The sequence below is a fragment of the Barbatula barbatula genome (genome assembly GCF_947034865.1).
Source record: "Barbatula barbatula genome assembly, chromosome: 23".
In the NCBI taxonomy this organism is placed as follows: Eukaryota; Metazoa; Chordata; class Actinopteri; order Cypriniformes; family Nemacheilidae; genus Barbatula; species Barbatula barbatula.
The window spans coordinates 12220382-12233705 of NC_136786.1; the positions used below are offsets into that span (position 1 = coordinate 12220382).

General features: G+C 37.1%; 1 protein-coding gene across 1 annotated transcript; it reads left to right on the forward strand.

Moving 5' to 3' along the window:
• Positions 1 to 1355: 1355 nt before the first annotated feature.
• On the forward strand, positions 1356 to 11828 carry crispld1a (cysteine-rich secretory protein LCCL domain containing 1a). Its single transcript, XM_079487941.1, has 15 exons — positions 1356 to 1701; positions 2486 to 2807; positions 4998 to 5116; positions 6225 to 6357; positions 6639 to 6754; positions 7096 to 7196; positions 7440 to 7586; positions 8163 to 8223; positions 8385 to 8451; positions 9085 to 9215; positions 9294 to 9337; positions 9422 to 9494; positions 9936 to 10011; positions 10100 to 10233; positions 10756 to 11828. The coding sequence occupies exons 2-15, from the start codon at positions 2550 to 2552 to the stop codon at positions 10805 to 10807; spliced, it is 1512 nt and encodes a 503-aa protein (XP_079344067.1). The 5' UTR covers positions 1356 to 1701; positions 2486 to 2549; the 3' UTR covers positions 10808 to 11828.
• Positions 11829 to 13324: the final 1496 nt, after the last annotated feature.

Sequence of the window (13324 nt, forward strand, 5' to 3'; positions counted from 1 at the left end):
CTTTGATCCGCACTGCTAATAATCTTTTTTTAATCTGTAGTATTTTATTTGTCACCGGGTAGAGCTAGACATAAGAACTGGAATGGTAATTGACTTGCCTGCCCTGAAGTTACGTAGTTATTTATATTGTAAAAAATCGCCATCTGCTGGTGGCTCATTATACCAACATTTACACAATATTAAGAACATTTTAACGCGCGAGCACACACACACACACACACACACACCTGTAAATATGCATAAATAATATAGCTTTTTTACCCTTTAAAATACTATTGTTGTCATGCTGTTAATTAATTTGTACGGCTAGCTGATAGACACATCAGCCTGAGTTTTGGTAAAATTCCACTGCATTCAAGACAGAGGGAGACACTGAGCAGCATCTGGTGTTGAATAACTAAGTTCATTCAGTTTATTAGGCAGTAAATATATTATTTCCTCTTATACATGACACAGGACACTAAGATGAATCAGGGCCTTAATATTTCAGCTTTAGTAAGGGAGGCGAGAATTGGCTGTCCACATAGCTAACCAAATAGGAATAACTGAGAGTTCAAGATGATCGATTGTGGGATAATACTTGAAGTACAGTTTTCGGTTTCTGTAAGTTAAAGCTTGATTAGTTTTTGAATATGAATGAGTTTTTAATAAATAAGAAATATACAAATTAATTTTTATTTTAGCTCCAATCTCCATTTAAATATCCATCCAATTTTAACTGTAAGTGTAAAGTACATACATATTTTCATATATGCATATTTTATTTAGAGGTTTTAGGTAGGCTGTATATGTGCTGACAGCATATATATATATATATATATATATATATATATATATATATATATATATATAGAGAGAGAGAGAGAGAGAGAGAGAGAGAGAGAGAGAGAAGTTAAATGTGTTGCAATGACTATCTGGCATATGAATTAGTGTTTTGTGGCAAGCCCCTGCTGGCACAGAGAGCTGCATGGCATTTCTATTTCAGTTGTAGTGAGTCCTGGTCTCTTCACACAGGCTATGTATTATGATGGCTGCAGTCAAGGCCTTGTGCCAGTGACCTATAGACAAGTACCCACAAAGCCCGGGTCATTGCTGTTTACAGTGTGGTAGGTCATGCTGTAGAGATCTATTAAGGCAGTTATTAAAAACTGCCTCTGGTTTGGAAGCACAAACATGGAATGTTTCGAATATTTAACAAGAACAGGAAAATGATATTTTTGTAAATACAAACGGCAGAAATATCATTTACAAGCATGAAACTAAATATTTCATCTTATTTGTCTTCAATGTCTGAACAAAAATGTTTCAACAGCAGAACAGAGGTTGTAGCCTGCTACCATGTGTGTACATCGATCATATCCAGGAAATGTATAAAAATTTGTTGCTCTCGTCATAATATTCAGCCTCTCTTTCTGTCAAAATATGATGTCTTTGGATCCAAGTAAAGCTGGAGGGTTAACTGGGAGGTGTGGTTTGCATAGAAATTCGATACTGTACAATAAGTTGAGCGTGAATTTGAAGAGATGCTGCATTATGTCCCAAAAGAGAGAAACTCGCGTTAATGCTCATTAAACGGCTCGTATGTGCTGGTTTCACATGTTTTATGGATAAGTAGATGCAACGCATTCCAAAAACATCAGCGCGTGCAGAACTGCGGCATCTGAACTGATGAGAGAAAAGTCTTTTTTGCTCATATTTAAGGTATTTATGACATTCTAACCTTTAAAACAGACAAGACCTTTCAGAGTCGTTTTGCAGCAGTTTGTCTATGTGATGGGTTTTGCATACGTTCATTGAATTGAATCACTGGCAATGCAATTATTTGATATTGTAGCCTCCTAAGTTGCGTGTGTTTTTGGCATTATAAAGGGAATGCGGTTTTAACATATACATTTACATGTATTGTGTAAGCCGATGGCGTTCAGACAGACGTGTTCTTGCATGAATTTTGTCTGTTTTTATTAGTATTGGTCGAGGTACTGTATGAATTAAACTGACATTGCGTTTTGAATAACTTGCGTACTGTTAATTGTTCTGATGCGTGACGCGTGTTCATCTTTAACATAAGGACGCGTTTACGTAGAAATATTGTGAAACAAATAAGTTGCACCATGGAAAAGTGTTTGTACGAACAACTTTTATTATAATGCTATTATTTCATTACATAATACCGTGGTTAAACAATTGTTACTTTTGCAAAACCATGACGAATGTGTACCATAATTAAAGTAACCTTTTTTTAAATGGCTTATTTTCGTAAGGACTGTTTTTTCTTGCTCGTTCTTCTATCTGTAAGTTCTTCAGAGTTCCTGTGACTCAACCTGTTAGTAGCACAAACGTCATGGGTTTGATTCCAAGGCAACACGTAGCCTACATATAATAAAAAGAATAGCTTAAATGCACTTAAAGTTGGTTTGGATAAAACATTTTCAAATGAACAACTGCCGTAAATGTAGAGTTGTCATACTCCCTTTCTTCCCAACAGTTGCCAGAAGACTATTGAACGTCATAAGCTAAGAGCTCCTCTCCAAATCCAGAATTCACCAACTATGAGTCAGTTAACATGTGCATTGCTGTGGTTACTCTCTCTATTGCTGGTGACGCGGGGTGTGTTTGCGATGGTGCTATTTAATGCTACTGATCTGGGCGTTCTTCTGGAGAAGTACCTGGATGATGATGGAGACTGGGCGGCGGGGAGACAGCGAGGAAAGAGGGCCATCACTGCCATCGACATGCAAGCCATCCTGGACCTTCATAACAAACTCAGGGGACAGGTCTACCCACCAGCTTCAAATATGGAATACATGGTAAGATAGATCTGCTTATGAAATAATGTGACATACGAGAGAATGAGAGATTCGTTATAAATGATTGGTAAGTTCGGTTGCCATTTTTCTTGGTTTATTTAAGACAATAAATTAGATATTCATTTTAAGCAAACTTAAAAAAAATCCCTTACCCAGGTGAATTTACTGGTACCCCCCACAAAAAAGAATGCTTTGTTAACCTCTGCCAGTCATTGCCCTACTTATAACAGCTTTTCACAAAAACAAGGGCAACAGTATGAGGGATGCCTTACAGGCTGTTGTGAATTGGGTGTCAGGAGTGGAGTTTGTGTAGCTCAGCAGAGAGAAAGTAATAGGAAATGGTGTGATGGATGTGGAGGCATGGAATGTGATGATCCACTGCTCCTGCACTCCACAGCCTCTTACAATAACCAATTTTGAAATTCAAGGTGAAACAAAAACAGCAGAAATCTGGACTGCAGTGAGGAGAGTTATCAGCAGACCCTAATTTCAACAGCTACCCACTCATTTTCATTCACTCATACGTTTAACCTATACATTGACTCTTTACATAGCTCTTTGCCCACAGAAAAAAGCTCCCAAGCAGACGTTGGAAATATTTCACTTTTTTGGAATGTTACCAAATGACAAAAACCTGCAACTAATGAGGTGTTAAACGAAGTAAACAATGGTATTTAAAAGAGTGCGAGCATGTGCGCTGACAGGGCGTGTTTTCCTTTACAGAGCTTGGGTAAGTGCAGTCGGATTCTATGGGGCCTCCCCTGCCGAGAACCCTGTGCAAACAGAATCAGTTTACTTTTTCAGATTCAGTGTGCAAATCTGAATAGGCTACGTGAAATACTAGCTGGAGGGGAATACAATCACTTTTCTCCATCATTCGGACTGCTGAACAATCTATTTACTGTTATGTGTTGTTCTGTTTTGTTTATTTTCTAGAGTTTGGTTAAGGCTGTTAGGGCTGTTAAACCATCCAGAATAATTTTGTGTTTACATAATATCCACAGTACACAGACATACTGTATAATAATTATTATAAACACAAAAACAAACACATACATGTATATACAGTATTTAGGAAATATTTCAATTTATTTATTTATATTAACAATTTAATTTATAAATGTTTAGACATTTTTATATTTGCACAGCATATATTATACAAACCTTTATTTTGGGTGTGATTAATCGCGATTCATTTTTGACAGCCCTTAATTTTTTTTATTGCATTATAATCACAAAATATTTTAACATCACAGGGTTTTGAACTTTATATTTATGTAAAATTGGTACAAAACCACAGCATTTATGAAATTGGGTTTTGTGACAACTTGCCCCATAGTCACCATAATACCTAAAGGTATCTGTATTATTCATGCATTAATAGTCTGTCCACTGGTTTCATAGATGCCTCTTAACCTTTTCCTAATGGTAATTCTACAGTATAAAGGCTCATTTGATAGGTTAGCAAAGCAAAGCATCCTGTTGGCAGGTGCTCACTTCAAGGATTAATGTCTCAGGCAATTGTTTCTGAGGGCACAGGAGCTATTTTGGGGACCTTATTGAAGCAGATTTACAGCTAGACTGTGCTTTGGGACTTCCCAGGGAAAAAGTGTAAAATGTATGAGCAGTGACAGGGCGGACAACTCCCCTGTTACCCCCCTCGCTGTTCTGGCTCAGATTTCTCTCGGACCTTGAGTTCTGCGTGCTTTCCCTTCAAGGTGAACGTGGCGTTTTGCTTTAAAGTAAGCAATAAGCAATTCCCAAAATAATAAGTTTGATTTTAATGTTTTCATTTAAAAGCAAAATGTGGGTCAGTTGGACGGGGGGCTACTTACTGTACACATGTGAGTGGCTTTCAATAGACTGAAATGATTTAGCTTCCAAGCCAAAACCAGAATCACAAAGCAGGAACTGCAAAAGACTGGGCCACAGAAACAAAGACATATGGAGAACATTACAGTATCCAAATCCATTGAGCCATTAGAATAAATGCACAAGTCAAACAATCCAGAAGCCTGTCCTTTTTTTCTGCAAGTAGGCCTATAAACCACAACAACCATTGACTGACTTGTTTGTTGTCTTGGTAATAACATAGAGTGATTGACAAATACAACACAAAATATTTAGGATAAAAAGGGATTTGTTATTATAACGCTCTACTCATGAGTTTAATCTCTGAATTTTTTAAAGGTTTGGGACACTGAACTGGAGCGGAGCGCTGAGGAATGGGCCGAGACCTGTCTATGGGAACATGGTCCAGCTGGCCTGCTGCCTCACATTGGTCAGAATCTGGGAGTTCACTGGGGAAGGTCTGAATGCGTGTTATTTTGGTAGAAATGTGAGCTCGCTAGTCAACATATCGGGTTAACTGAACTGCTACATTGATTTTATCATTAAACATGTGTTTTAGTTTTACATTAGTAAATTTCAGTTAACCTTAAATAAAATATTTTTACAATTTTCATTCTTACAAAGCAGCTGTACAAGAAAACATTGACTATAAGTAAAACATAAAAGGTTATGGAAGTCAAAACACAGGTCAAATATCAGACACACAATAAATTCCTATATGCAGTGTTAATTAAATAAGACTATAAAATTCTAGCAGCCCACCGGCCGGGCAAACAGTGCAAAACAGTTTGCAAACGGTAGCGAGCAACCCAAAACTCCATTGGAGGAGAAAAAAAACCTCAGAGGGAAACCAGGCCTAACCAGGGGATTCCAGTTCCCCTCTGGCAAAAACTGCTGCCTCTGCACAAGCTCAACAGTGCTTGCACAACAAGGCAAAATAAAAAAAGTTAGATTTAAAATTATCATTAATAATCTAATAGCGGCTGAAGTTTTGTAGAGTCACCACGTCCTTTGTCCAGCTTTATCATCACAGCATTTGTCAGGTCTGGGTATGGATTGCGTCCTGCCCGCTCCGGTAACCTTGGAACAATAAGACAAGACTGGCTGAGAGTAGAGTACTGTTCTGCACTCTTTGATGCAACAAATGCATCAGTTGTTATTGGAAGTGTTCCTGGTTCCGGTTGATCTAACTAGTGCAGCCTAGATCTTTGGAATATATAGTCTATTCACTGACAAAAAATGAAACAAATCATCTTTTCGATTTGGCAAACGATAATCTGATTGATTGGCAAAACACAGTCCTTGACACTTAGGGCACAAAACAAAAGTAAAGCTTTGGAACAAACCAGCCTTGAATTAAAAATAGTTTATCGATCAGTTTACAGATTTACAGATTACATCTCTGAATGATATTGTGTTATTAGGTCTGAGTTCATACTGTATGTGCCGGTCCATGTGTTTAAATGAACTGAAGTAATATTTTGGCTTTATTCTGCATCGTACCATGCAGTTAAAGGTAACTTTTCAACAATGTCATGAATAATTCTGTTTGAATGCTCACCTCAGGTATCGACCGCCTACTTCTCATGTACAGGCCTGGTATGATGAGGTCAAAGACTACTCATTTCCATACCCACAGGAATGTAACCCATACTGCCCTTTTAAGTGCAGCGGTCCAGTCTGTACCCACTATACTCAGGTAGATGTAATATATGAAACATCTCTTATATTACAGTAATCGTTTAATTTATGGATTACTAAAATTAATGTGAATCCAGTTGGAGGAATTATACATTTAATGTGTATTCTGGTTTTGCTTTTTGGTAAAAATACCTTCAAAGTGAATCAATATTTGGTTGTATTTGGTCTTTAAGTGTATTTTACTAAACATTAGAGTTTAGTTAAGAATAATGTATAGTATTATATTATAGTTTCACTCTGTGGATTTTTCTAAAAAATGTGTATTTTTACTGAATTAAGCTTGTTTGGGCAACAAGTAGTCGAATTGGCTGTGCGATCAATGTGTGCTACGACATGAACGTGTGGGGCCAGATCTGGGCAAAGGCTGTTTATCTTGTGTGCAACTACTCCCCAAAGTGAGTTTTTTATCATTAGATATTCATAAAGTAAAGGTCCAGTGTGTATGTTTAAGAGGATCTTTTGACAGAAATGCAATGCAATATACATTTGTTAATATTACTATAATATTATTTGTTCAAAGGTGTATTAAGATCTTACATAGTGAAGCGTAATGTTTATATTAGCAGCCACCGTAGGGCTTCGAAAGATAGGGGTGGAGTGAGCCGTTGGTTGCTATTCACAACCTCACCACTAGAATCTGCTAAATATCATACATTGGACCTTTACCATTAAATACTGTTCTCTGTAGTAACAATCTCTTTAATATTGTTGTTCCTGTGTGATTTGACCTATGTAGAGGTAACTGGTGGGGTTACGCTCCGTATAAACATGGCACCCCGTGCTCCGCCTGTCCACCCAGCTATGGAGGAGTGTGCAGGGAAAAGCTTTGTTATAAAGGTTTGTTTATACAAACCTCACGACTCAACTGTTCTAAGTCTACTTTTACAAGATACTGTAATTAAACAGCTTTGACAGTGCATACGTTTATTATGTTTAATCAATCATGGACTGTAAAGATGGCTTGATGAATAGCATCAGTTTCTGCAAGGTATAAACATGGTTCAGGAAAAACCGGATGAACATTACACGTTAGATTGCATGCTTTTCATCACTAACAGAACCGCTCATTTTCACTTCCAGGTGATGGAACAAATAGACCAAGCCCACGTGAGGAAACAGAGGAAAGAAATTCTGTAGAACCAGAGGCCCCTCACAGTCCTGGACCCCGTTTACGGGCCCCAAGTCCAACCAAACGCCCAAATGTAGTCGTGAGCGAAGAACAGATGTGTAAGCTGTGGTTTTCTGAATATACTTTTAGTTTTGATAGAGGAACAACTTTTTGAAATAACAGCTGCTTTTCAAACTATTTCCCTTTTACCTATTAATTGTTCTTTTTATCTGTTAATTTTCTGTGTTGTGGATTGAAGTGGCAACTTTATTTCTGTTTCATTCTGATTGTTTTGATGCTCAGCAGGCACGGATCTGTCATTTCCACTATGCCGTGCAGTTATTTTTTCAAACATGTATTTAATGTTGCACGTCACTTTGTGCAGCAGGGAGGTTTTTTGTATTCTCCTAATGGTGATATCCCTGCTGAGCATGTTTGCTTTGGGGTTGATGAATACTTGTGGGTTTTAAATTGCTTCCTTTGCTGAAAGGGGGTTGGGACTGAAAGCTGGGATCTCATGCTGTTGGCCACCATAAGCTCCTGCTGGAATTCCTCAGCTTGCTTTTACAGGTTTAGAGGAACGGAGCGGCGTAATACCAGCCGTAGCTTTACTAAACTATACAGCATGTATAAACACTGTAAGAAATGATCTGGCTAACTCAACCACCTGTGTGTCTTTTGTGGTTGTTTTGCAGCCCAGATTGTGACATGCGACACAAAGCTAAGAGACCAGTGTAAGGGCACCACATGTAATAGGTGAGGTTAAAACTTTTGTGAAACAAAAGACTTTTGTTTTTGAAAAATATACAAATAAATATGCTATACAATATATGGTATGTTTTAATTTGTATTTATTTGTATTACTTGACTGACATGTTCAGTGCATCCTTCCACTAAAATTGTTTTTAAATGTAAAGGTACGAGTGTCCTGCTGGATGTTTAGACAGCATAACAAAAGTGGTCGGAACAGTGTATTATGACATGGTAAGATTCTTTTTTTAATATTGTACATTTGGTTTCCTGTATAGCTCAATTGGTAAACCAAGGAGATAAAGGGACAGTTCACACAAAAATTGTGTCTTCATTTACTAACCTTCGAGTTCTTCGAATCTATATAACGTTTTGTTCTGATGAACACAGAGAAAGATATTGGGAAGATTGCTTTTAACCTAACAGATCTTGGCCACTATTGACTACCAAAGTAGAAAATCCAATACGTAGTAGTCAAAAGTTCCCCAGAACTGTTTGCTTTCCTACATTCTCCAAAATATCTTACTTTTTATTGAACAGGACAAAAATATTAAAACGCAATATTTTCTACTGTGGTAGTCAATGGTGGCCAATATCTGTTTGGTTATAAGCATTCTTCCAAATATCTTTCTCTGTGTTCATCGGAAAAAAGACCTTTTTGCAGATTTGAAACAACGCGAGGGTGAGTAAATGGTGGTTTAATGACGGGTAAACTTTTCCTTTAACAAGACCAATATCACAGGTCTGATTTCAAAAGAACCCATGGACTGATACAATTGTACACCCCATGTTGCATGCACTGTAAATGAAGAATTGATTTCAGTTGATCATATTTAGCCTTAAATATTCAAATATCTTTGCCTTTAGCAATCCAGTATTTGCCGGGCAGGCATTCATTACGGTGTCATTGACAACGATGGAGGTTGGATGGATGTCACAAGACATGGCAGAAAAGACTTCTTCATCAAATCATACAAAAATGGAGTTCAGTCTCTCGGGTAAATAACCTATTACATAGAAAGTGACTTTTATGTATACAGTGACAACTCGATCTTAACATAATGAAAATGTTACAGGAAGTACCAGAGTGCAAATGCCTTCACAGTATCAAAAGTGACAGGTAATTTTCAAATTCAACGTTCTCTATTTAAATATAAACGTGCAGTATACTTTTGCTATAAATATAATTTTTCTTTTGCTGCAGTAAAAGTTATCACATGTGCGACTACTGTTTCTGTGCTATGCCCTTACCAAAAGTCTGCAAGTCACTGTCCAAGGTACATTTTGGTTTAAATAGACTGTGGTGAAATAACTATAGACATTGAAAATAATGTTTCGGTAAAATTATCATTTTTAACTAACAAAAACAATATTTCTTTCAAATTTGAAATAAAAATATTGTATCTATTTGCATTTATTTGGTCAAAATAACAGAAAAATGCTCAATATTTTTTTGAGTTCAGATTAAGTTCTAAGCAATAGAACAGTAATGTTTTTACATGTATAGGAAAATGTGTGATTTTTATCAGTTTTCAGTCTTATACATCTAGAAATGCTGATTCTATGAAAATTTGGAATGTTTTTTTTGTGAAAAACATTTTCACAAGTTTCCTCTTTAAATGTCCTTGTAAACTTTTGCTCCCATACGTGCAATAATGAAACTTGAAAATCTCAAAGATATAATCAAATCTGTCCATCCTACGTTGTGTTTATATAAGGATTTACTGTCCTCGGAACTGCATGGAAGAAAATCCTAACCTTTCCCGAGTCATTGGCACCAGAATTTATTCAGATGTAAGTGTTTAGTTTTTCAACATTGACCTTAAAACCAAATCGCTGTTCTATACCAAACACCGTAATATATTATTTGTTTGTTTTTTAGAAATCTAGTATATGCAGGGCGGCAATTCACGCTGGCATCATAAACAACGAGTCTGGTGGTTACATCGACGTGATGCCCTTGGACACTAGACAGCTGTACATTTCTTCATACCAGAATGGCATCGTCTCAGAAAGGTAAGGCTCGGCTACAGAACATTTGTATGCAGGAGTAAGTGCTAAATCACGAGAGGTATCATCACGAAAGACCCTTATAAGATTTTATCCCCAAAGTGGCCCATGTGGACCCGGTGGAAGGCAGAGTATGGGGTAGCCTGTCCTCTGTAAGCTTATAAAGTCCTATCACAGGTCTTTAATGAGAAAGCGGATTAGAATTGAGCTGTACCAGCACAACCGAGGTTCCACTCTGAGTGTGTTCAAGCCAAAGAATAACAATCACTTGTCAGTTCGTGTTTTGTTATACACTACAAAAATCTGAATACGAACTACAGAATAGTTTATGAAAGGACCAGTACTGCAATTGTGCCAATTTACAATGGCACATATAGTAATAATATAAAGTCAGCCTGCAAATCCCATCAAATCATCACAGGAGATTCGTAAAATGTCCACGCTTTTCAGAAAATGCAGGTTACTTTAGCGTCGTAATGCCTGAGGGTAAGGAAACATTGCTTATTTAACTTCTGTATTCCTTTGCAGCCCGCAAAACCCAGTGGAAGGAAAAGCATTCAGAGTATTCGCAGTTATTTGAGCGTGTGCTGAAATTGTGGTCAGTCATCAACTCAGTCCGCCAAGTCTGGTGATTAGGTTGTAATACGGCCCATCATGAGGGCCTTTCTGCTCTAAGCCGGCATATATTTCCTCTTTCACAAAACTATTTGCTCTATATGGGAGTCTCTGTGTTGCGTTAAGTTCATTGTCTTTGTCTAAAAGCTTGTAATGAATCTGTCACGGAGGGAACATTGTCTTTGTATTGCAGAGAAAAACACTCGTTTTCATTTACATTTGTATTTACATTTACGTATCATATCTTGTTTAATTGCGTGTTACGGATTCCTCTAAAGGTTTTTATTTTATTGTCATATTTATTTTTATAGTTTTGTGCTGTCTGGCAACAAAGGACTGCTGATACACTCTAAAGAATGTCTTTCTTAGCTCGTAACCATACGCAGACAATCATTGATGTGCTACATAGAACCATATCTTGGTGCTTCAGTGGTTCTTTAGAATATCTTCAGCAGCTCTTTGGGATGACTGAGGTGCTATATAGAACCACTGAAGAACTATTCAGGGGCTTAACAGGTTCTTTATAGAAGCGGTGCTATATGGTTGATGAAGAACCTGATTACGAGCCAAGAACCATGTTAGGTGCTATAAAGCACCATTTACGGTTTTGTTAATGCTTGAGTTTTGCTAATAATTTTTTATTATGATAATGAAGAAAGTGGATATAACCCTGCAGGGCAGGGATTGACATCAGAGTCCAACAATTGTATGTGACATGTCAAGGACATTAAACATTATGTTAATAACCTGTTGTAAATAGCTTGTTAATAGTATTAATTGTATGAGGTGCTTCATCATACTGTATTTATCATAAAAACAACTGTATTATCGTCACATGACTTAGTAGGTTGGTAAAAGAAACAAAGAAGTGTTGCTAAACATATAACAATTAACTGTGTTTGCCATTTGTATATATAAAACAATCTATGTATCCATACAGTATGATTGTATATAATAATTTGCTACCTCACTAATAAACCTTTCACAATAAAATTGTGTCCTTTGCATTTCTTTGGCCACTGTGTAATACGACATTACATTTTTTGGGAAAAAACATAGAATGGGACAATTTACCGAATAAATGATTGAGGCCATCTGTCTGTATAATGAAAACCAGATGGAAACATATTCAGTGTTTACTGTTCGCTGACCCCAAGGGTAAACAGTTACAACAATTTCCTTATGCATTATAAAATCACTTTATTGAGAAACACACCTCCACATTACTTTCATGTATTTACTGTAAGTAGATATCCTGTAAGCTTCAGCAATTTAGTAAAGCAGTGAATAACATAAAAATAAAAAGAATGAACTAGAACTAAGATGCAGCCCTAACTACTTAACCAGAAGGTCAAAGGCATTGGTAAAACACCTGCAGTTTCTGGCTAAAAGTCTACCTTGTCAGTGCTGTCTGGGTATTGACATATACCTTATATTTTCTTTTAACTATTTTTATACTTTTATGCTCTAATCTCACGTTCTGGTGAGTCAGTATTATGTCAAAAACATCACTCCACATGCAGTTTCTGGATAGATGCCTGCAGTGCAGAAACGCAACTATAGTGTAATTAACAACCTGCAAGCTGACATCATAACAAAACACTTGCTTTGACAGAATAATGCAGCAGACAGAAGTACAGCTGCCACACTGACATGTGTTTATAATATAAAGTGCTAATGTGTAACCACATGATTGCTTGATAACATTGCTTGTTTGTTGAAGTAAGTTCTTGAGGATCTTAAAGTAAAAAATGTATTAAAATTTTCACAAAACATTCAATACTCAATTTAATTATTTCTTTCTTTCTCTCTCTCTCTCTTTCTTTTTTTCTGTAAAATGACTGTGTAACCAACCTCCAAACCCTCATCTCCGCATACAAGTTCATTGTGGCTCTCTGACATGTGTCCCACACTCAATAAGGGAGTTTCAGGAACCCAAGCTTTCTTTGTGCAGTGACCTTTCAGATTATAACTGGTTCAGCACACCTCGCCAGTCTGTTGCCCTTTTGGAAGTTAGTTTGGAACATTGCTTGCCCTGTTTGGGCCCAAAAAAGAAGGTTGTGTAAAATACTAAACAATTCGCTTGTACAGTTGGTTCGAAAATAGCATCAGAAAGCACAAACTGTCACCACACACCAGCGATTCATGCAGACGGACGGGTTGGGAGTCGCCACTTTCCAGTGACACGTGCGGCGGTTGGCAGCGGCGGATTGAAAACTGTAGATGTTTGTGTGTGTGTGTGTTTGTGCACATGATGAGAGACGAACCTTACAGACTCATGGTGCCACTTATTTGGGAGTGCTTTGAAATAACAGTCATCGTTAATAATATTTTTAATTGTACAACATATATTCACTTTGTCAGCGAAGCCAAGAAAATGTTTGACTTTTCTCCTTTTATCCTTAGGGACGCTGCAATAATCTTTTTCACTTTTTGGTTCAAAGGCTGCATTTACCTAAAGCTCTGAAAAGGATTCAGTCTG